Source organism: Trachemys scripta, chromosome 2 (assembly GCF_013100865.1).
Source record: "Trachemys scripta elegans isolate TJP31775 chromosome 2, CAS_Tse_1.0, whole genome shotgun sequence".
Classification (NCBI taxonomy): Eukaryota; Metazoa; Chordata; order Testudines; family Emydidae; genus Trachemys; species Trachemys scripta.
The window spans coordinates 111491940-111514474 of record NC_048299.1 but is presented as its reverse complement, the minus strand read 5'-3'; the positions used below and the strand labels follow the sequence as shown (position 1 = coordinate 111514474).

The window sequence follows — 22535 nt, the reverse complement described above, 5'->3', positions numbered from 1 at the left end:
TATGCCACACCCCTTTACCATGAAATACATGTCCCAGAATGGAAGGTTCAAATTTGCATTATACTTATACTCAGATGAAATGGCTTTTCTGCTAATTAGATTACACATATCCTATACAGATACTGACTTCCAGCTGTATGGTTACCTCTCAAACATCCCATAGCACAAAAAAATCCCTGTGCTCTGACTGGCTGGGGCCATTCAGAGCAACTCCCTGCTGGACTTGGTCTAAAAAACATCTCTCAGAGAAGAGGACATTTTCAAGTTGCTGCTGGCTACATCTTCCACTAGCACATCCTTGAGCAAAGGCACATCAGATAAACTTCAGTCTTAGACTATGTCTACACCGCACTTTCGTTGGTAAAACTTTTGTCGGTCAGGGGTGTGAAAAAAACACCCCCGACCAACAAAAGTTTTACTGACGAAAAGCACCGGTGTGGACAGTGCTATGTCTGTGAGAGATGCTCTCCCGCTGACAAAGACCTACCACCCATCTGCAGGAGAGCTCTCTCCTGATGACGAAGAGCAGCTTTAAGGGGCACAGTGTAGACACAGCCTTACTCTCATTTGCAGCTTCAGAATGGTCCAGCTGTGGAGAATCCCCATAGCTACCTCACTCAGCTATTTAATGGAGAGGTGAGGAGAAATTTGTAGGACTATATTTAATACAAAATGAAATTTCTCGTTTGGGGTGAGGTCCTGGGCGGCAAAAAGGTAGAAGGTAGAATGCTAATCTGAGCATGCCTTCTGTTTGAGGAAATACAGGCTAAATCAATCTTAGTGGCCTTTGGTCTCCAAGTTGAGTAGCTTAAAATAAGGTTATTAGTTCATTAAGAGGAGACACCCTTAAGTTATCAGCAAACTAAACAAAAAATAGCACCACTTGTACTTAAACATTTATGATTTTAAATAATCAATTCAGTGATTTACATAGCATCTTGCTGGGGTTTTCCATATTTTCCTCAATGTCCCAGTTTAAGCCCTTTGAATCATCTCACTTCTTATCTCCTGGGCATTTCCTTCCTGCTGTTTATCTCGCTAGTTTTGAACTGGGAGCACAGACCTGCTGCATCATATTAAGCAAATGGACTAGCAGTATTTTTCCACCCCGTGCCATAGAACTAGCGCCCTGCCCATGTTGCACCCAAATATTTCAATTGCTTCACAGTGCATCGCTGGGCGGCGCGGCCGGAGAGTGGGGAGGTGGTGCACAGAGATCTGTTTGCTCAGAACACACGCTGCTTTGGTTGCAATCCCTTTGACAGCAGCGTGATGGTTATCCTGGCTCCGGCTGCCCAACACAGTACGCACAGTCCGGGCTCTGAAATGCAACCGAGTGAGGCGCTCAAGCAAAGGTTATCGGGGGGGCGGGAATCCCAAAGGGCGCTTCACTTTGTAACCATAAAAAAGTACAGGAAAGAAAGCAGCAAGGAGAGTTAAACAAAACCCCGAGCCCTGGACAGATCTGGGCCGACAGGCCGGTGCGTGCTGGGGAGAGCCGCGCAAGGCTGCTCTGGGACGCAGCAGGTTTTAATGAGCCAGATTCTGGTCCCGCTGAATCGGGGCGTCACTGAGCGAAGCCAGCGGGGCCCCTCCCCGGCAGGCGGTGGGGGGTGTGTGTGTGTGGGGGGATGTCTCTGAGGGCTGTGATTGGCCCTTAGGGAACGATCCCCCAAATTCTTCAGAGGGCAAGATTATGTCCCCGGAGCGGGGGCTCCCTGGCCTCTTGCCCCCCCTGCTCCGGCTGCAAGTTACAGTCGCTCCGGGCGGGCGCACCCCGGTCCCCAGCCCCGGTGCCCACCCCACCCAGGCCCCAGTGCCTGCATCCCTGGCGTGCAGGTGCCGGCAGCCCCCAGGCTCAGACCCCACGTGCTCAGCGCTGCCCGGGTAGAGTCCTGGCTCCGCAGAGATCCCCGGCGGCGCTACTCCCTCCGGCCCGGCTCCGCCGTCTGCAGCAGCCTCCTCCGCGGGAGAGGGGAGCGTAGCTCCGCCTCTGGCGGCTCGGGGACTGCCCCATAAAGGCAGCTGCCGGCGGGCAGCGGGACCCGAGCTGCAGCATCTGCCCGTGTGTATCGCGCGCGGCGCTTGGCGAGTCCCGACCCCTGCCGGCCCCCAGAGGGAGGCAGCAGCAGCAGCCCGCTCGTGGGCAGGGGGATCACGGCGCCTGCACGCGCGGAGCCATCCCTGCCAGGGGCAAGGACCGAGGGGCAAAGGCATTGCAGAGCGCCTGGCGCTCCCAGCCAGGGCAGTTCGGTGCGTTGTGCAGATGAGCTTGGAGATGAGACCGGTGCCCTTAGCCGAGAGGCTTCTGGTTCTTCCAGCAGCCCTGGCACAGGAGAAGAGCTCGGGGGACCATACAACGGTCAGCGGACCTCACTTCTTTCAGATCGTCTCTTTCAAATGGCATCATGTGCAGGAGCCCTACATCATTGCGCTCTGGATACTTGTGGCCAGTCTGGCCAAAATCGGTGAGTCCAGAGCTCTATGTACATCTGCCCTGTCTGATCGCCCCACTTTAAGTAAAAGAGGCTCGTTATCGCCTGCCTTGTTCCCTTTTCTATACCCAGGGGGGCTGTTTTACTGTATTCTTTGCCAGCTTCGTTTCTGAACAGTGCCATCCACAGCGTTCAGCAGTGGGGTTTTGGCTGTACCTGTGGATAACTCACTAGTTCATTCTCATTGGCTAGGACCATAGCGTTTGTATCTGATGGTTTATGAACGCAGTCTTATTGTCATTGGTCCCGGGGAAAGTGTTACAAAACTAAACCAAGTACGGAATAGGAAATCAAATTTGGTTATCTATAAAACGACCGCACTTGCTTATGATATGCCTTCCACCTCTTATTATAACTGGCAGCAATGTTGTATAATGAAACTTTAAACAAATATTGCAAACCCACTTATCTGGAGCATTAGTATCCTCTGCTATTGTAATTCAGTATGGTGTTACCTGGAGGAGAATGCGAAAGTGCAACCGTTTATGTGGAATATGGGTCAATTTGTATGTTTTAACTAACCAAGAGCTATTGTTTTCTGATCTGTGTGACATTTCTAAAAGTGCAAGAGTTTATATCTTTCCATATTATTATTACTAAGGTCTAAGCAATTTTATGTTTGTTTGCTAGTTAGCCGAAATTGATGTTAATAGTTTGATGCTATTATCTGTGAAGTCAATGTACCTCAAACTAGATCTCCAATTTTGCTGTAATGTTAAACATCTTACAGGGATGATTCATCTCCAAAAAGAAACCAAATGCAAATGCTATTGGCCGATTGAAAGGCCACCACATTTTATAGATGAATTTCCTTACTTGTGTTAATAATAGTAATAATTAATAATACTTTAGATTATTAACATTTAAATATGTTTACAAATGTAATTCATTGTTCACTTTCAATGTAGGTTGCAGGTCACTCAGATTGGAAATTGTAAACAGACTAGTCTCTTTTACTTTTGGTTGGGGACACATTCTCACAATGCAGCAATGTTTGGGTTGCAAACAGCATTTAAATCCAAACAAAATTGTTTCCATTAATATTTTAAAAATGAATGACGTATATGAATGCCAGTTTCAGTCTAACTGTTTAAAACAAAACTTAAACTTGGGGCTTCATCTACCTGAAAGTGTATGTGTAAACTTAAGATCTCTGTGAGAATAAAGTAATGAAACATATCAAGAAAATGTGCTTGGAAAGTGTAATCTCCTAATGAACAAGATACCTAAATGATCTATAAAATGTAGAGTTTTGATTTGGTTGACTTTCATTGACAAGTTATGTCAATTTGAAGAGACATAAAAACTGCACAATGATTGTTATTCAGTAGCCTTGGATACTTTTTGACTCTGAAAAAACAAAATTGGTGATTGGAGAAAGGGGTATAGGCAAAAGAGTAGTGCCACTGGCAGCAGATAAATTAAGAAATTACGAAAATACACTGGTTGCCAATTTGAGCCTCCTTTTGGGGATACTCTCCTAGTAAAGTATTTTAGGGTTTGTGGTTTGTGTTGTTATGAATTGGCTTCTGTGTATGTGTACCACTGCTCTCTACTGAATGGAATCGGTGCTGTACAGCTGTATACAGCTAACAGCTAGTGAGGATTCTCCTTTAGCATACTGGTAAGGAACTTTTGAAGCATGATGAGTTCTATTTCAGCTTTCACCATGAAGTCCTGAGTAGACAGTGTTGTGCTGCATAATGGTGTCCATTAAGTCTTTGGTGTCCTTGGATTTGTTCCAGTATCATTTTAAGGCAGAGGCAAATAATTCAGAAACTACATCTGTTTCAGTTTTTAAATTATTGGAGCTCTCTTCATTGCTACACAGATTCAGTGACCATTGCTGGTGGACAGTGACCCCAGATACTTCCCTTCTCCTCTCTGCCCATTTTTGTAACTGTGTTTCACTTGAGCTGGTCTCTGGAGGGGCACTGAGCAGTAACTGCATACTGTAAAACACCAGTAGCACGTCTTGAGCTGACTTAGCTGCTCCCACCAGCCACCAATCAGATGAGTGAAATGCAGAAATGACCACTGCTGATTGGTGCTGACAGAGCGAGGGTGTCTGATCTGGCTCAAACGGGAGTAGTTTTTTTTCAAGGAGACAAGATGGGTGAGGTAATATTAGCCCAATTTCTGCTGGTGAGAGAGACAAGCTTTTGAGCCACACAGAGCTCTTCTTAAGGTCTGGGAAAGGTACTCAAGAGTGTGACAGCTAAATGCAAGGTGGCACAGATTGTTTAGCATAAGCAGTTAGCACATATTCTAACGGACCAGTCAAGGTGAAGTTTGTTTCAGTCAGATCAGCTGCAGCCCTGACTAAACAGGATGCTGGAAAAAGGGAGGTAAAAAGGAAATGAATGTTGTTGAGCAGGATTTAAGGAGGGGAGCGGGAGAAAAAGACTAAGGGGGAACTCCCACAGGTAGGCATAGAAGGAAAAAGGAAGAAGACAAAATGCAAGAGACAGACTTTCTGTCTTGCTCTGCTTCTTTCTTAGTGCCAAGGTAGCACAGATTAACCTCAGCCTCCTGGCTGAGGATACCTCTGAATGGTGGATTCTTGAGCAGACATGGAGCTGGGTCTTATACCTCCCTCCCTATGGCCCCTGGTGCAGTGGCCATGTCAGGGGATGGGAGAGGCATTTTGGGGGTGGATAGAAGTGGCTGGAGTAAAATATACTCCAGCAATCCCTAGATGGCAGATGGTCCATAGGGGCTGCTGTAACCAGTTTGGGGCTGGGGCTGGGCAGAGAAACGGGGAGCCTTAACAGTCTCATCTGCTGTACCCAGTAGAAAGCACAGCAGAGAATCTGTCCCATAAAATATTTTTAAAATTGATTGATCAGCTATCTGATGCCAAAATATTATTCCAAAATATGCACCAATAAGTTTGATTTTATTAAAGTGGTGCTAGTGACTCCATAGTTACTCTTCTGATGAGATCTGCAGGTATGGTGAGGATTAAATCCTTTTGTATCTCTATATAAATACAATCAAATGACATGATTCTGTAGGAGGAGGATTCTTGGAAGTTAATGAATGGAAGGTGGGCAAGTAAGCTAAATCTCCCTTCGCATGTGGAAGTAACCATCAGTTTTATTTTCCCCACCAGTAGCGACACTGGCTTTACATGTATTTTGTGCATCTGACCTGCAAGTATGTGAGTGCATTTAGGACCTGGCTATTGTGATTCATATTTGTTTGCAGAACATAATGTGCCACTGACAAGTTACTCTAGTGAAGAACTTTCAGAGTATTATCAAGTAAGCTTACATATCATTGCATACAGTTTTTCTATCTGAAATGGGGTAGTCTTCAAAAATGCAGAAAATTGTATGTGGTATTTCAGTTTTCTGGGGAAGGATCCACTTTCCCCATTTTCTTTTTTTCTGCATCAAGGATACTTCTCCCTCCTGCCCAAGTTGGTATGATTGCAGGTATGGGGACAGTGTCAGCACTTGTCTGGCCTCCTTCACTGGTTCCCACCATGCACACATTTTTCCTTGGATTGGTAGTGGCTGGGAACAGTAAGGTGGGAACTATGTGACACAGCTGAGTGTGCTAGCTCATATATCAAATTTAATTAGATTGGGTTCTATTCCTTTAAAAGGTTCCTGTTACCTGTTCTAGGATACATGGTGTTATCCTTTGGCCTATGGGATTTATTTCTTCTCATGAAAGGCTCGCTTATCAATATCCTTAGGCAGGGAGGCCAATAAATTCTTTACATGTGAAAAGTTAAACACAAGAGTAAGACCACGTCTGTACTAGAAAGGGTTTGCCATTATAGCTATGCTGGCAAGCCCTCCTAGTGGAGATGCAGCTTATATCAGCACAAGGACTTTTTTAGCTGCATGACAGCTTCTACGTTAGAATTTCTGAGTTATGCTGAGTAGGCGTGTGAATTTTTTCATACCCTTAATTGACATAGTTATGTCTGAAGAATGTTTAAGCGTAGGCCAGGCTTAAAGTGAAAGACAAGAAGGGACACTCACTACCCCCACCTCACGCATCAGTTTTGTTTGTGTGGGTTTTTTTTAAAACACACCTTCCAGGTCTCTTTGATATCATAAAGAAACAAAATAAGCACACAATCTTCCCCACCCCTTTAAAGGGCAGGGAATGAGAATAGAAGTCACACAATGGGAGAGAAGAATATTACAAAAAAGCCAGAAGTAGGAAAGAGACCAAAAATTCATCCAAGGGAGTGGGTACAGGGAAAGACAATAAGCTCAGGAGAAAAATGGAAGCAAATCTCTTTGTTTCAATACAGAGATTGTATTGCCAATTTCTTTTCTGCTGTCATTCTAACAGTGACTGTTATGTCATCACCACCAAAGAAAGGTATGTTTTTACTGCAGGATAACTAACGTGCATTAGCTATCTTGCAGTAAAATCCTAGTGGGGACAAGGTTTGGTTGTTTTTACCATACGAGATGAGGTCAATACTATTCTCCTGCCCATGGTTTACTTCAAGGTAAAAACTACAATGCCTCATCTTCACTAGAATTTGACAGCAGAATAGCTAATGTACGTTCGTTATCCTGCAGTAAAAATCCCCTGGTAAAAATCCCCCTACCTTTTTTGTGATGAAGACATAGCCAATGACAATGCAGTTGATTGCATGGCTTACCTTAACCACAAACAAGACAAGTTACCACTTTCACCTCTGCAATCTTGCACATTGATGTTGCAATTTGCAGGCCAACTCGGGCCAGATCTACACTAGAAAAGGTTTGCCAGTATTGCTATGTTGGCAAACGCTCCCAGCATCGATGCAGCTTATACCAGCAAAAAAGTGCTTTTGCTGGTATACTTATACTGATTCACTGAGCAAAATAAGCTACATACCAGTGACAGCACTCTTATGCCAATGTAACCATGTCTACACTAAGGCTTTTGCTGGTATAGAAATGTTGCCAAAAAATAATATCCCTTACAGACATTGCTATACCAGCAAAAATTTCTAGTGTAGAGCTGGCCTCAATCTCGCCCACTGGCAACAGGAGCAGAGGGGGAGAAAACTCACCACCACATACCCTTCCCCAGCACGTTGGGGCTCTGCTTTTGGCTAGTACTCTGGATAGTTTGGTGCCTACGTGAAACTCAGATATACGTAATAACACTTTGCTTCCAACATTTTTGAATCATTATCATTTGAAAGAGTTTGGGAGCTCACTGTACAGGGAAAAAATGCCATTAAAGAACGACTCCCTCTGGGGACAAGATACAGCATTAGCCATCGTCACAGCCATGGCCGACCAGCTGTCTGAGCCTGGGACATTCAGCACCTATCAGCAGAGGAGGAGTAAGGAAAAAAGATGTCTTTGTGAGGGGAGCATGGGTTCTTCGTTCATTATTTCACCTAACTAAGGTAACACCAGTGTTTTAAAGACTGTTTAGGGATCTCTTTTCTGAGACCCTACAAAGAGTTGTGGGGTGTTGGGGGGAAGCATATACAGTAACTCCTCACTTAACATTGTGGTTATGTTCCTGAAAAATGCAACTTTAAGTGAAACGATGTTAAACGAATCCAATTTTCCCATAAGATTTAATGTAAATGCGGGGGGTTAGGTTTCAAGGACATTTTTGGGGGGAAGACAAAAGACGTTAAATACTGTACAGTACTGTACTGTACTGTGGCTGGGAAGTGCCCCTGGCTTACCTCACACAGGCACAGCCCACTGCAGGCAAGGGCGCTAGGAAGCACCTTTGCAGCAGCAGTGCCAGCTTCCCCGGAGAAGAACAGGCTCGGACTTTGCCGGGGATGCTCCAGGTCCGCCTCTTCCCGGCCCCGCTCCACTCCAGGCCCACCTCTTCCTACCGCCACGCCACCTCCTCTCCAGAGCACGCCGCATCCCCTCTCCTTCCCCCCCCACCCCAAAGTCCTAAGCGCCGCCAAACAGCTGTTTGGCGGTGCTTAGGACTTTCTGGGAGGGAGGGGGAGGATCGGAGACGCAGCGCTTCCCCGCTTCTCCCCCTCTCTCCCAGTGCTTCGTGCTTAGCACTTTCTGGGAGGGAGAGGGAGGAGCGGAGACACGGCGCTTCCCCGCTCCTCCCCCTCCCTCCCAGTGCTTCCCTGCCACCAAACAGCTGTTTCGCAGCGCTTAGGACTTTCTGGGAGGGAGGGGGAGGAGCAGAGATGCAGCGCTTACCCGCTCCTCCTGCTCCCTCTCAGAAACTCCTAAGCAGCGTCAAACAGCTGTTTGGTGGTGGGGGAAGCGCGGGAGGGAGGGAGAGGAGGTGGAGAAGAGGAACTTGTGCAATGCTCCCTTGTAAAGTCGCTGCTCTTCCACAGAATCTTACAAGCAGTGGACAGCACAGGCAGACAAATGACGTTATAAGGGAGCATTGCGCAACTTTAAACGAGCATGTTCCCTAATTGAGCAGCGATGTAACTTTGAAACAACGTTAAGTGGGAGGACATTAAGTGAGGAGTTACTGTAAACCTCTGGTAAAGCCACATTCTTGTCCCTATAGGAGCATCACATCATCTACATGCTATTTTAACTCTATATTAGAAACATAATTTGTCCCTGCATATGCAAAAGTTCATTCACAGGGGTAGCTACATCCAAGATGTGGATTCACCTCCTGGCCTACCACAGCCCTCCCTTGGGGATTCATTCATAGGAGCTCACTGGAGAAGGCTGCCTGGGTGATGTGTTATCAAATCAATGCATCTCTCAGATGCTCTGGCCCCATGCCCTTCCCAACTGGCTGCATCTAATTTTTTGGATGTGTCAGCCAGCTCTGTCTCCAGCAAAGCATGTCTGAATTCAACCAGCTTCTGCAAACGGAACCCATTTTACCTTAAACTACATCTTTAATTATTATGCATGTAAAAAAATTCCAAGTTAACTTTGGAGTCTAGAATTCTGTTAAAAATAGGGAGGGGAACTTATTAAGGAAGTCTTTATCAAGTTTGATTTCCCCAGCTTCTTAGCTTCCCCACTTAATGCCCCAGTCCTGTAAACACTTAGGGTCCTGTGTACACGTGGGAGTTTAGAGCGATCTCCCAGTGTGTTGCAGCTCTTTCAGTACTAGCAAAATGGACCAGCCACTGATGTTTTTACTGTCATGTTGTCTAGAACTACTGTGAGTGGTGGGAAAAATGCAGAGGAAGGTATTCTTAGACAGAGTGGTTAAAACTGTTAACACCTGTGTTCCTGTGGAGAATTTCAAATATGTCAAGAGATGGGTTAGGGAAGAAGCTCTAAAATGCAAGAGTCCAACAGCTCAAACTCCAGTTTAAACCCCCAGGGCAATATCTTGGTCACAGGAGACATTACTCCTCCCATCAGTGTAAATACAAAACAAAAAAAACTTCTCACTCCAAGTTTCTCTTCTTGGCATTGTGGCATAGAGACAATTAGTTTTAGTGACACTGGTGAATTAATTAACTAAAGTGATTTACTAAACTGAAAAAAAAAACAAATACAAGAGGCTACCTGTGATGACCATTCTCTTCCTTCTCAGTGAAGTGTCATCATCGGGAAGAAATGCTGAAAAATAAAAAAGGAGGACATATTAGCAGAACCGTTTTATTGTTTGGGGTGTGTAAGTTAAAAAGGGGGAGAGACTGCTGTGAAGAGGATACTGCCAGATGCTGCAAGAGGAAAAGCTACAGTATAGACTTTGTTACAGCTATGTTAGCCCAGAGGTTGTTTCATGTTTGTAAAGCACTCTCTATGAAAGTGCTAAGAAGGAATATGCTTTGCATTGTAGCAGGTAGGGTGTGACTTTGTTCCTGTTGGGCTGAATTGTTCTATCGCCCAACCAACACTAAAATCTGGGAAGAGGCTAAAGAGGAACAAATCTGGTGGTCTATTTTTCCCTCCAAAAGCGATGAGTCCCTGCAGCTCCCATTGACCTTAACAAGATCTGGGGTTGCTCATCCCTGCTGTAAATGAGGCCATAAGTGAGGTTTCGCTCAGGCAGGTTCCTCCATATCATCTCTCTAACAATAGCCACGTGGTTATCTAGAAATACTTAAACTTGGGTTTTTTTTCTTCAGTTTGGTAAGTCACTGCTAGTTTCACACAGCTTATTGTACTATTTTATCATTGTACACGGTAATAATTATTTGCATTGGTATTTAGAGTAGTTGGTTCGGCCTAAATGTAATAAACCTTTGGCATTTAAAGAATTATTGTTGGACATGACATGTTCTGTATTTGAACCAAACTTTCTGAACCCTAGAGTAACAGGTCAGTGTTTCCAGTTCGAAGAACTGTGTACACAAGACCTGTGTTAAATTTACATACTGTAAATGGATGCCCGTGATCACATTTTGTTTCCATCTGACTAATTTAATACATTCAGGAGGATGCACTAAGACAATTCTCCTTCCTTTTTCTCCCTTTCCTCCTCCCTCTGTACACACCGGCCTTGCAAATTGCAAGTCTTAATTATTTACAGTAAGGAGCAGAATATCAAGGCAGTGTAGCTCTACAAGATTCAGATTACATCCAACAGATAACACAGCAGATGCACAATAGTAACTTGTGCGAATTACATAAGGAAACAATGGCATTTAAAGGACTGCTCTGAACTGAATACAATTCAAGCATGCATACCTAAAACAGAATCTCTGCCATGAGTTACTTTCCGGTTCCTGTATATAAAGTGATTTGTGTCCTTTGTGGAACAATGGAATCCTTTTTTTAATACTGTGGTTCTGGGATTACTGGAACCATAAATTTACCATCTTCAGAACTGAAGCCACTTATTATTTAGAGTAATCTGCAGATGCACAAGTTGACCACAGGTCTCTGGCATGGTAGTGCTGCAAACCACAGAACTTCAGTAACTTTTCTTCAGATATCACCTTGGTAGCCTTGCTTTTGAGAGGTGGAATTACAGGAATCCATGAGTTTTTCTTTCGTTGGTTCATCTTGTGATTTATGTTTGAGATTTGTTTAGTAGAGGAAGTGGGTATTTGAGTTCCTAGCTCCTGTTCCTTGAATCCGATGCTTTAGACCCATGTCACCAAAACTGCAAAGGAACCAAGAATGACAAAAGCCAGTGGGTTTCACTATAAGAAGTTATTTAATTGAATGCTTGGATTCAAATTAACATTCTTTACTCCTATTTCTACCATTGTTTCACCTGCACTGAAATAGGAGCTGCTGGTGCCTTGGTAAATGATTGCCTCGCTTTTCTGTAATCTCTGGAAATTCCTTTCTATCCTATGCTGAAGTGCTAGGCTTTAGTTTCTCAGAGGAATATTCTTTGAGTATTGAGTATTCCTTTACCTCTTACAGCAGAACTAGTGTTGGTCTGTGGACTTTTCCCCATCTCTTTGCTGTTGTGAAAGCAAACAGTGTACCAAAAGACTGTGCTACATCAGGACCCTCATTCTTTCTAGAGATACCAAGAGGCTCTGTACTTAAAGGAGACTCAGTAAAAATGATCTTCACAAATAGCAAAGCCATGGCTATCTATTAAACTGTTTCTTTACTATTTCAAATCGCTTTGTAGTCCTACTTGTAAAATGTTCATCTCAGTGAAAGCTGTGACTTGATACTACAGTTGTCTGCAAGGTAAACGCATTGTAAAGTCATAAATACTGAAACTGTGATCTCTCAAGGACAAGCCAAGATGGAATGCAAGACATCAAGTGGAAACATTTTTAATTAAGGCCCGAATATTTAAAAAACATTCAAGGAGAAGGAAAACTGGATAACTTTTTGAAGGGCAAATGTCATCAGCCAGTTTTGAAGTAGGTGGGTCTAACAGTTGAAGTTCCCACAGTGCTATCCTCCAGGGTTTTGTTGTGGTTGCCACACCTACTGATGCTATCCAATTTCTATTCACTGCTGCCATTACAGTTTGAGGCCATGTGGACAAGAGATGGTTGGTTACACTATGATGATTATAAACAGGGCTTGAAAAATCCACTGGGCCAGAAATATTTCCTTGAGTGCCATCAAATTCCACATTCATTTACCAAAGGAAAAAAACACTAGTCCTTATGCAGTATTCCAACCCCAAGTGTTCAAAAATCATGAGTCAAGCCTCAAAACCATAATTAAAGCAATGTTTTTGAAGGGGTGGATTGTTCTTTTTGCCTGCTAGCTTCTGAGCCTTTAGATTGTACTTTGGTCATGTTTTCTCTGCACCTTCAGGATTGCACATTTAAAAAAAATGAAAAGTGAGATTCTTGTGTAATCACTTGACTCTGAAAGCTGGGGCTTTGAGAAACCAAGCATCACGAGACTCACATAAAATCTGAGGAGTTGGCCACACTGCATTGTTTGTGAAGAAAATCTTCCAAATGTAAACCAACTGTAAATCAATGCAGTGCTGTCTTCCTTAGGCCTTGTCTTAGCAGAAAAGTTGTCTCACTTTAACTATACCAGTGTAGTTAAAGCAGTACAGTCCCCTAGTTTGGACACAGTTCGATGGTATAAAGGTGCTTTGTATCAGTCTGGCTATTCCTATATGGGAAGGGGAATAAGCTACACTGATACTACTGGTTTAACTGCATCCACAGCAATTTTATATTGGTATAACTGCATCCACACTTGTGTAACTATATCATTAAAAATCATACCCCTTACATGGAATACTTAACATTCTGTGTGTAGTGACCAGACCTAAGTCAGCAGAGAGATTGCTCCAGTGTCATCTCTGGGGCTGATGTGTGGCAGGAAGGAGCTGTTTGCTGCTGTTGGATTGAAGGCCATACAAGCCGTACTGGAATGGCAGGTAGGGCTTGACACACGAGGCTCTCTTCTGGGATACAAAGGGGCCTGCTGCCACTGGTCTTCAGGCTGGCTTTGTCTGTAGGTCCCATCCAGCAGGAAGAAAACATCAGCACCACATTACTGTAGCAGAGACTGTGTGTGAGAGAGGGGCCTCCTACCACTTCAGGGGAGGGCTCCTTCTGGGGGGATGGGAGGGACAGCATACATTGATTTATTGAGCGGGAAGCTGCCCAACGCTTATTTATTGTGTGGAGGGAAGTATAAATTGTCTTGTTGGTAGGATGACCCAGTATCAGGGGTTAAAGTAAGGGGAAACTGGGGGGAACAGAGCTCCCCTCCTGTGTTAAAGCAGAAGGATCCCACCTGCTCTCCCTGGCTTGAGTAAGCTGCACTTCCTCTCCTCCTAGGCTAGTTCAGTGCAAGCTCCCTCCCTTGTTTCAATCTACTTAAACTACTGCCCAGAATTAACCAATGTGCTGGGGATGGCAGGAATTGCCTGGAGTGTGTAGTAAGAAGGGACATTAACTGGGGGCTCAGAATTCATGCCCAAGCAATGGATACCTGAGCAGCAGAGGCATGCGTGATTCTGGAAGGAGTGTTGGGTAAATTTCTTAAGCCTTAGTTATGAGGAATTAGCACAGTGGTAAATTAAGGGACTGGGAGTCAGGAGAGCTGGGTGTAAGCCCCAACTCTCCCATTGACTTGACGAATGACTTGGCATGCCATCCTTCTGTCTCAATTTCCCCATTTGTAATATAATTTCATCAAAAAATTGTTTAAAAGCCATTTGAGGTTATTTGGATGAACGCTCCACCAGTACAGTCATGGTGATCCTTGCAGCCAATGGCCATGGTTTCATCTTCTCATTACCTCATCTCCTTCCCTCCCTCCACTTTGCAACAGAACATACAACTTTTAACTCTGTCCAGGTGGAGCAATTGGAAATGGATGTTTCTAGCTGCTGAATTGCTATTGTGTTGAAGTCGATGGTTGGTGTGTATGGTATAGACTTTTAGTCAATGGTTATCTGTTTAAATTAGCTGTGCTAGATGATTATTAGTGAGGGATGGGTTTTTGTAAAAGTGGGACTAATTTGTAGCACTCTCTCTTATTTTGGCAAGTTATTGCTTGTAATGCTCTGTGCACAGCTCGCCTATGCTCCCTTGGAAAGAGATCATGAAGAATGTGTGTTTATTTCAATGTACATTTATGCAATGCTTCATTACTACCATGACAGGTGTTATAAAAAACCTGACCAATCGATTTATAGACTGACATGACTGTTTAAGTGACATGCACCATCTTTCAAATACTGGGTCTTCAGATGCATCAAATACTGCACAATCAAATAAAACCAGTTGCATTCATTTGGATTTATTGATCAACAGGAAAGAAGGTAGGGGTGGGGGGGAGGGAGAGGGAAAGAAGGGTTATAGGAAAGGACGTGTTCTCTTGTAAATGTAATGAAACAAATACACTGCAATAAAAAAATTGTTCTATTGGTATATCAGAGAGAAGAAAAAGAGAGTGGAGAGCAGTATTTCAATCCTAACTTCCTTAAACTCAGGATCCTTGAAAATACATGTCATTTTTTTTCATTAAAAGATGTATTTCTTAATTTATGCTCTTAATTTGCTAATAGAGAAGAGGTACATGTTGGCCTCAGTCATTAACATTTCTATAGTTTACTAAAGGGACCTTATCATAAATCTCTGGGTGACATCTGTAAATACAGCTATGAATTATGAATTATTAGCATGCAGCAGCATTGCAGGATTTCTACCTTGTACACCGTAAGGCATTAAGAAGGCTGGCCAGTTTCTACGCCCACTTGCACACCCTGGCCTCAAAGGGGCATGGACAGTGGCCAGGCTTCTATGTTGTACTATGACACGTGTGCTAGCCAGGAGTGCTTGCTGCTACTTTTTGAAAGGAGCAGGAAAGTGTGCCTGGCATTTTGCCTCTGCCTGCAATGGGCTATTCTCCTCTGCAGCAGCAGCAGCAGGATGGACACTGGACCACACAAGCAGTCAACATCTCTCATTCCCTCTAATGCTATGCTAAGGATTGCTTTAAATCAGGAAGCTGCTTTCCCCAACCATCACCTGCAGCCTTATTTTAGTTTGATATTTTAGGGGATTATATTACTCATTGCTTTTTGTACAGTTTTGTGAACATGCAAGATCACATCACAAGAGCAAAAACAACACCAAGAGCAACTTTGAGGTATCTCCTTTTTCGCCGGGAGCTGAATTTGCAGTGGGTTATTTGTTTTAATTTCCTCTGTGTATTCTGTCAAAAAGCTTTTAATACAGCACACTAAGGGCTGGTCTACTCTGAAAAATTACATCAGCATAACTACGTCTCTCGGAGGTGAGAAAAACCCACACCCCTGAGAGACCTACCCCCATGTAGACAGCTCTAAGTTGATGATAAAATTCTTCTGTTGAACTAGCTTCCACCTCTTGGGGAGGTGGATTTACTACCAGTGATAGGAGAACCCCTCCTGTCGCTGTAGTTAAGTGTCTGCTCTGAGCAGCGTGGCTCAGCTGCAGTATTTAAATAAAGGCATCGCCTTATGTAACCCAAGACTTTTCAAGACAACAAGCATGAGAGATTTCCTATAAAACCAGAAAGGTGGCAGCTAGCCAGCCACCCCAGTTGTCTTTGTGGTCATAGGATACACTGCCACTTAACAGATCCTGATTCTTGTTCCCTGGTGTGCAGGAAGCGCTATTGGTGACACAGTATAAAAGGCTGGTTAGAAAGCATTGATCGCACTGCTTTCCTGTACATGGAATGATAGCGACACCTGGAGAAAGGCCTACAGTCCTTCCAATACTTTATTAAAAATACTTAAAATAACATGGCAAACTCCAAAACAGGCTAGTGGACATCTAAATGAACTTAGCAATAGATAAATATATGCTACCTGCAGTTAAGTGAATCATCTTTCAACCATGCTATACTTCTGTGTTCAGATGGGTACACCGTGGCCTGCTGGAAGAGGGTGTTACTTTTCAGTTCTTGCATGTATTAGTCCTAGAAGAGGGCTGCCCACGTTTGCCATACCTCTTGGTTTTCATTACTACACAATAAATGAACCCTGCTCGCAACCCTTGTGTTCCCAAGCCTTTCAGAAATATAAGTACACCTTGTTTTCATACCTTGAATTCTTGTACAGTAGAAAAAGGTAATTAAGTGAAAAGCTATAGCTTTCTTTCTGACCCAAAGCTGTTCATTTTGAGCACATAAGAGCTGAGTTAAGCCATTTTAATTCTTCAGTCTTTTCTTCAAAATAAAATGTGCGGTTTCCCTCTCTCAAAAGCATGGTCTTCAGGTGTGTTCTCATTCTTAATGCTTTCTGGAGTGTCATCATGAGGGCACAAGGATGCCAGAGCAGCTGGCGGAAGCCTGAAGCTTCCTTTTATTTATGTGTGCTTTAGAACTAAGGATTAAAAACAACCTGAGATAAGGCTGCCTCTGAACTTTGAGCCTCTGCTGTGCCTAGGTACCAAAGCATAAATGTTGCCTGAGCCTGGATTCACACACTATAACAAGCACCCATTGAGTCTCTCAATGTGTGGTTTCCCTCTCTCAAAAGCATTGTCTTCAGGTGTGTTCTCAGTCTTAATGCTTTCTCGAGTGCCATCATGAGGTCTTCCTATTTTGGACTGTGATTATTTCCAAATTTTTCAAAACTCATTTTGGCATTTACCTGTGTGTGAAAACGCTACAGCACTGAATTTAGAACTAAGACCAATTCTAAACTTTTCAGACCTGTCTTCTTCTCACTCCTGATTTCCCTTGGTGTAAGTTAGTCAGCTGCCGTTAGCAGAGTAACGCTATTTTGGTGCAAGTAAAGGAAGATTCAGCCCCTTTCTGTAATAGAACTTCTGCAAATTCAAGTTGTTGTTTGTAGTAGAAGGATTATACCAAATCCTTACGACTACAAACTAAAAAAATCCTTTATCTTAATTTGTATAAGTTAAAATGAAATCCCTGTATTTCTCTGAAATAGGCTGAACACACAATCCCTCTATTTTAAGGGATGTGCCTCATCCCATATCAATACAGAATCCAATTTTCCTATATTTCAGCAAAGTATCATTATGTTCTAATATTGTACGACTTTGTACTGCGTAATGATTTTTGTACCACGCATAAAGCATTGTGAGGCGCTGTCCCTTAATTAAGATAAGATTTGTCTTTCATTTCACTGAAACAGATGGTTACCCTACTCTGAGTTGATATCTCTTTCTCGAATCTAGCCAGAGCTCGAGGGTTTGAGTTGTAAGCAGCTTCAAATCCAGCTTTAGTCAGTTTTTCTTTTTTTCTTCATGCTGACAGATAAACTTAAGTTTTATCTCCTTGTTTACTTCCTATTGTGTACTTTGCAAAGTTAACCTTTCTCATCTCCCAGATATATACACTAGGAAATGATAAGTACCAGAGCTCCAAGGCTGTGTCTACACTACAGAGATTATACCTGCATATATATATATGTCAGTGTAACCTGTAGTGTAGCTGCAGCCTACACTGAGAGAAAGGGTTTTTCCATCGGGGTAAGATCACCACCTCCCCAAGTGACGGTAGCAAGGTCAATGGAAGTGTTCTTCCGTTGACATAGCTGTGTCTACACTGGGGATTAGGTCAGCATAGCTATGTTGGAAGGGGTGTGGTTTGAAGCAGCTTTGTCAACCTAACTTTGAAGTGTAGACCAAGCCAAAGTAAATAGCCACCCTCTGACCCCATAGCTATTTCTATGGAGTGTACCAAATTTTGCAACATAATGCCATTGCATAACTTACTGTTCTTCCGGTTATTGTTTCTGTGTTCTTCACCTTTCTGTGTAAGACAATGAAGGAGATGTAAGAGTTAAGTTAATAAATTACTTCATAAGAACACCCATAAGTAACAACAATGTTCAAGGGCGTTCAAGAATAGCATTGTCTCAGACATATTTGGAACAAGAAATTAGAAGAGCAATGTTAAGTGGGCCACACACTGCCCTGCTTCAGCCTGCCGGAAAGTAAAACATGCAACTAGATCACTGAGTGAGAATTTGCAGCATTCAAGCGGCATCTCTTCTTCAAGAGGGAGGATGCAGTAAAGCCAGTCAGGGCAGCAGATCTTCAGGGTATGCAGAGACTAGCTCCATGTTTTCCAGGTCATTGCCGCATATCATCCTCTCCTTTGCTCAGCTGCTGGCCTGCTCCCTCCTCCCTTGCATTGCAGCTGCTAAGGGAGCTATGCTGCTATTAAGTAATGCCCTTCTCACATATGCCTGTGTTCTGTCCCCTCCAAGAGGAGATGATATGAGGCATAGTGGGTGAATAACCGAACTGTCCACCAGCATTAACTACAAGGAGGATTTCTACCTATCCTAATAAGGCCTGTTCCCCACCTCTTGACAGAGCTGTGAAATACCAGCCTTTGCATGGAGCGATTTCCATGGTCACTGGAGCCATGTACGAGTGGCCTACAAAGAGTTGCGCCTTATGTGTTTGGGGGGTATTTTGTTTGTCACTCTGCACAATATGTGGTAGAGGGGAGTGCAGGGCCTAAAACAGTTTTAACATGATGAGATAGTTTCATCTCAACCATCAAAAGCAGATCAGTTTCACACCACGTGTGAACACCAGCTTAGGTTTCTGAAATGGTCATTTGAAAACCTATTCATCTGATTAAAATCGGACCCTCTCCATGTCAGGCAACACCTTCGTTATAACGGTCTCTCAGCGTTTTGAAGGCTTGTAATAGTCTTGCTAGCACTCACTTTAGGTAGAAACTAGGCACACACATTTTCTTTAAATCTCTTATATTAGAGTAATCAAAATAATTTGGGTGAGTTAGAGGCTTGGCTTGAAAGAGCACGCAAAAGTTTACATGCTTATCGGAACTGTTGCTACACCTTTCAAACCTCTTGCATCTGCAAAACTGAGTTGGCTATCTCATGAGAGCAGGCTTTCTTGCAGTATTTTCTTCTTCTGCTTGGGTCAGAAATACCCTGGGAACAACTGCTCTTGCAGTGTCTGCTTCACATCAGATCTAGGAAGTCTGGATATGTGTGAAAATGAAAGAATAACTGTGGGGAAAGTTATCTGAACTCTTTTAAAAATGCAAGGGTTTGTTTTTAATTTTGAGCAATAGCCACTTGATGTTGGTCGGTTTCTTGTGCTCCCCCAGCTAAACTTGACAAGCTTGATGCTGATTTCACTATCATGGCTGTAAATCAGGAATAACTCCATTATAGTCAATGGAATTAAACTGTTGTAAAACTGGTATATGAATTTGGCTCATGGTTTAGAAGGCAGTTTTCTCTTATTGGTATTATGCTTTCCATGCCTTCATATGAATTACTGTGCAGGTCCTTGAGCAGGACCAGGAGCTGAGGTGATTTGCAAACTAAAGTACTGTTAATATTATTAAACAACTTAATCTTTAGTTATCACGTTAACCTAGTACTCGTGGCTGACCAAATCTTCCCCAGCACCAACAGAGGAGCTGCGTTAATCTCCAGAGAGTTACACTGAGGCTGGAATATCTAGAAATGCTGCCCCATCCCATGCCTTGGAGCAGCATTAGGGTCAATTGGTGGCGGCTCCTGCAGCCCTTAGGCTTCTGTAGCCTCTGATGCTCCTGCGCCCTCACTCACAGTGGGCAGTGGACCTGAATAGCAGCAGATCCTCACGCTGCCCTGCAAGACCCGTGGTTTGAGGAAGAACAGGGAGGTTCCGCACAGAGTTGTGATATGCGGAGTGCCCAGGGTGGCAGGATTTTCTGCACTGTGCAGTAGGGCTTTTGGGATTCTTTATTAGATTATACAATGTGTCTTTACATTAGAAAAGCTGCTTCTGTACTTGACCTAGTAACTGGTTTCCATGCAATTCCTTATTTAAATGAGCAAGAGCAAGGACATTTCTAAGTTAAAGTATATGTGGGGTGGGACGTCAGACACCTTTCTAAAATGTATGCAGAATGGAGTGGGTTAACTCAGAATTTCTTTGTATTTCTTTATTTTAATTGGCCCCCTTAATATTATTTAAATGTAGTTGAATGTGTTTATTTAAAATAAAGCTAAAAATTTGCTATTTAAAGTGATTCAGCTCAATGTGCAAATTAGTTCCAACGATAATTTAAAGCCAAAGGGGTTGCTACGTATAACTTTAACAGAGAATAAATTCCACTTTGTCTTAATGTTCCTGAATGCCATTTTAATTTGTATTGTAAGATCAGCTGATGCATTTTTATGGAGACCTCAGGCAATCATTTTAGTTTAAAACAGCCTTGCTGCTGATGCTATTACCACTAATAATGCATCGTTATTGCAGACCTTTTAACATTAATTAGAAAGGTTTGTAATAAAATCAAAGGCTTTTATTATCCTCTGGCACCACAAAGGAGCAGTAGCACATAATGCTATTTAGCTTTAGTTTTTTTTATTCCAGGAGCTTCCTGAATACAGTAAGCTTATATTAACTCTCTAGTTGTTGCTTAAACACTATTGTTGAGGCCAAATATTATATATTGAGCAAAAAGATTTGGCTACATTCCTAACACCTTTGTTTTGGAACTTATAACTGGTTGCTAGTTTCCCCCCCGTCCTGTAACCCATCCTCTGCCACCTTTCAAGGGGTTTCTAATGTGTGTTTTGCTTTCATTTCCAAATTCTTGCTTTCTTTATTTCTTGAACACCTCTGGTCTGCTCCATGATGGCCAGATTCTGCTATACGCCAGCCTGGTCTACACTTAAAAATTAGACTGACCTAGTTATATCGCTCAGGGCTGTGAAAAATGTTGTGCCCATAGTGCCTTGATTAGGTCAACCTAACCCCTGGTGTAGCCGAGGTGAGGTTGACAGAAGAAATTTTCCATCACCTCTAGCTACCATCTCTTTGAGAGGTGGGTTACTTATAGCAACAGAAAAAAACCCTTCTGCAAATGCAGGCAGCATCTACACTACAGCACTATAGCAGCACAACTGCATCACGGTTGCTATGCTGGTGTAGCGATGTTGTGTAGACATGCCTTTACTCTGGTATATCATTACAACAGGACAACTCGTTCAGTGAAGAACTACTCACTGTAACAGTGACAGAATCTGTCCCAGACTGCTTAAACCTCATTATAACCTTGAACATTCTTAGGGGTAATGGTTGCCTGGTCACACAATCCATTGGCATTTGACTTGGGGGTAAAATGCACACGTGGCCTTCAAGACCTATCAAATGGGGACCTTGACCTGCTGATCCTAAAATGTTTAGTCACATTTTTAATTGCTAATGTATTTTGTTAATTTGTCACCCACAGAGAACAGTGACCCAAATCTTCAATGTAATGAGCTCATTACAATGCTGTATGCATTTTAAATCATGATCAAAAGCGTGTGGCAAAGAATAAAGTCCTGATAAGCTGGATAAAACCAAACTCTAACCAGCTTATATAAACGAGTCTACTATAAAGGACTTCATATCTAACTGCCATAAACCCAGTGAGTGCTAAGGTAGAGGTCCTCAAGATTTAACACTGATAGTATTACTATTTATTGTAATTTATATTATGGTAGTATCCAACGACCAAAATCAAAATTAGGATCCCATTGTATTGGCTGCTGTAGAAAAACATAAGACGGCACAATTTCTGTCCCAAAGAGACTCGAATCTAAACTTTTCATGTTTTATTACTTTTAGTAAGAGTGTAACCTATTGATCGATGCAGGAGTTTAGTTATTGCTTAAATACTATTGATTAGGATGAATCAGCAACATGATTTTTCTTCAAGGATATTGGCTATAAGCAAACAGGAAGGTCAAATGAGTTCATAGAGGTGGGAAAGTAGCACCAAAAGATTGCATTGAATCTAAATGAAAAAGAATTTGAATTGAGAGGCCTATAGAGTAAAATCTGGATATAGATTCAGTTCATAAAAATTCATAAGATACAAGTTATAAGAATCCAAAGCTACCAGCGGGATTATACTACCAGCCTCCTGATCAGGAAAAATGATATTGAGTGCACAGTGCTGAGAAAGATTAAAGAGGCAACTAAATCTAATAAAGTAATAATAACTTCAACTACCCACATATAAACTGCTCGAATGTCTCCTGAGGACACAATTTATAGAAGCAGTTTCTCAAGACCTTAAATCTTTGCTTTTTTGAAACTAATTCTAAGGCACACAAGAGGAGAAGCTGTTCTTGACTTAGTCCTAAGAATACCGCGTATAAGTTGGTTCAAGGCATAACTATAGTTGAGCTATAATGGTAACCACAACAGAATTAATTAGACATCCTGGGAGGAGGGACTGCACCAAACACTAGCAC

The 22535-nt window shown here is 42.8% G+C and overlaps 1 protein-coding gene across 1 annotated transcript in view; it reads left to right on the top strand.

Annotated features, from left to right (window-relative positions):
- Window positions 1-2266: 2266 nt before the first annotated feature.
- The window catches only part of SLC9A3 (solute carrier family 9 member A3), a 67346-nt gene continuing 47077 nt past the window's right edge, over window positions 2267-22535 (top strand). The window contains exon 1 of the mRNA XM_034759391.1: window positions 2267-2468. Coding sequence (XP_034615282.1) covers window positions 2267-2468 — 202 coding nt within the window. The remainder of the gene's footprint in view (window positions 2469-22535) is intronic.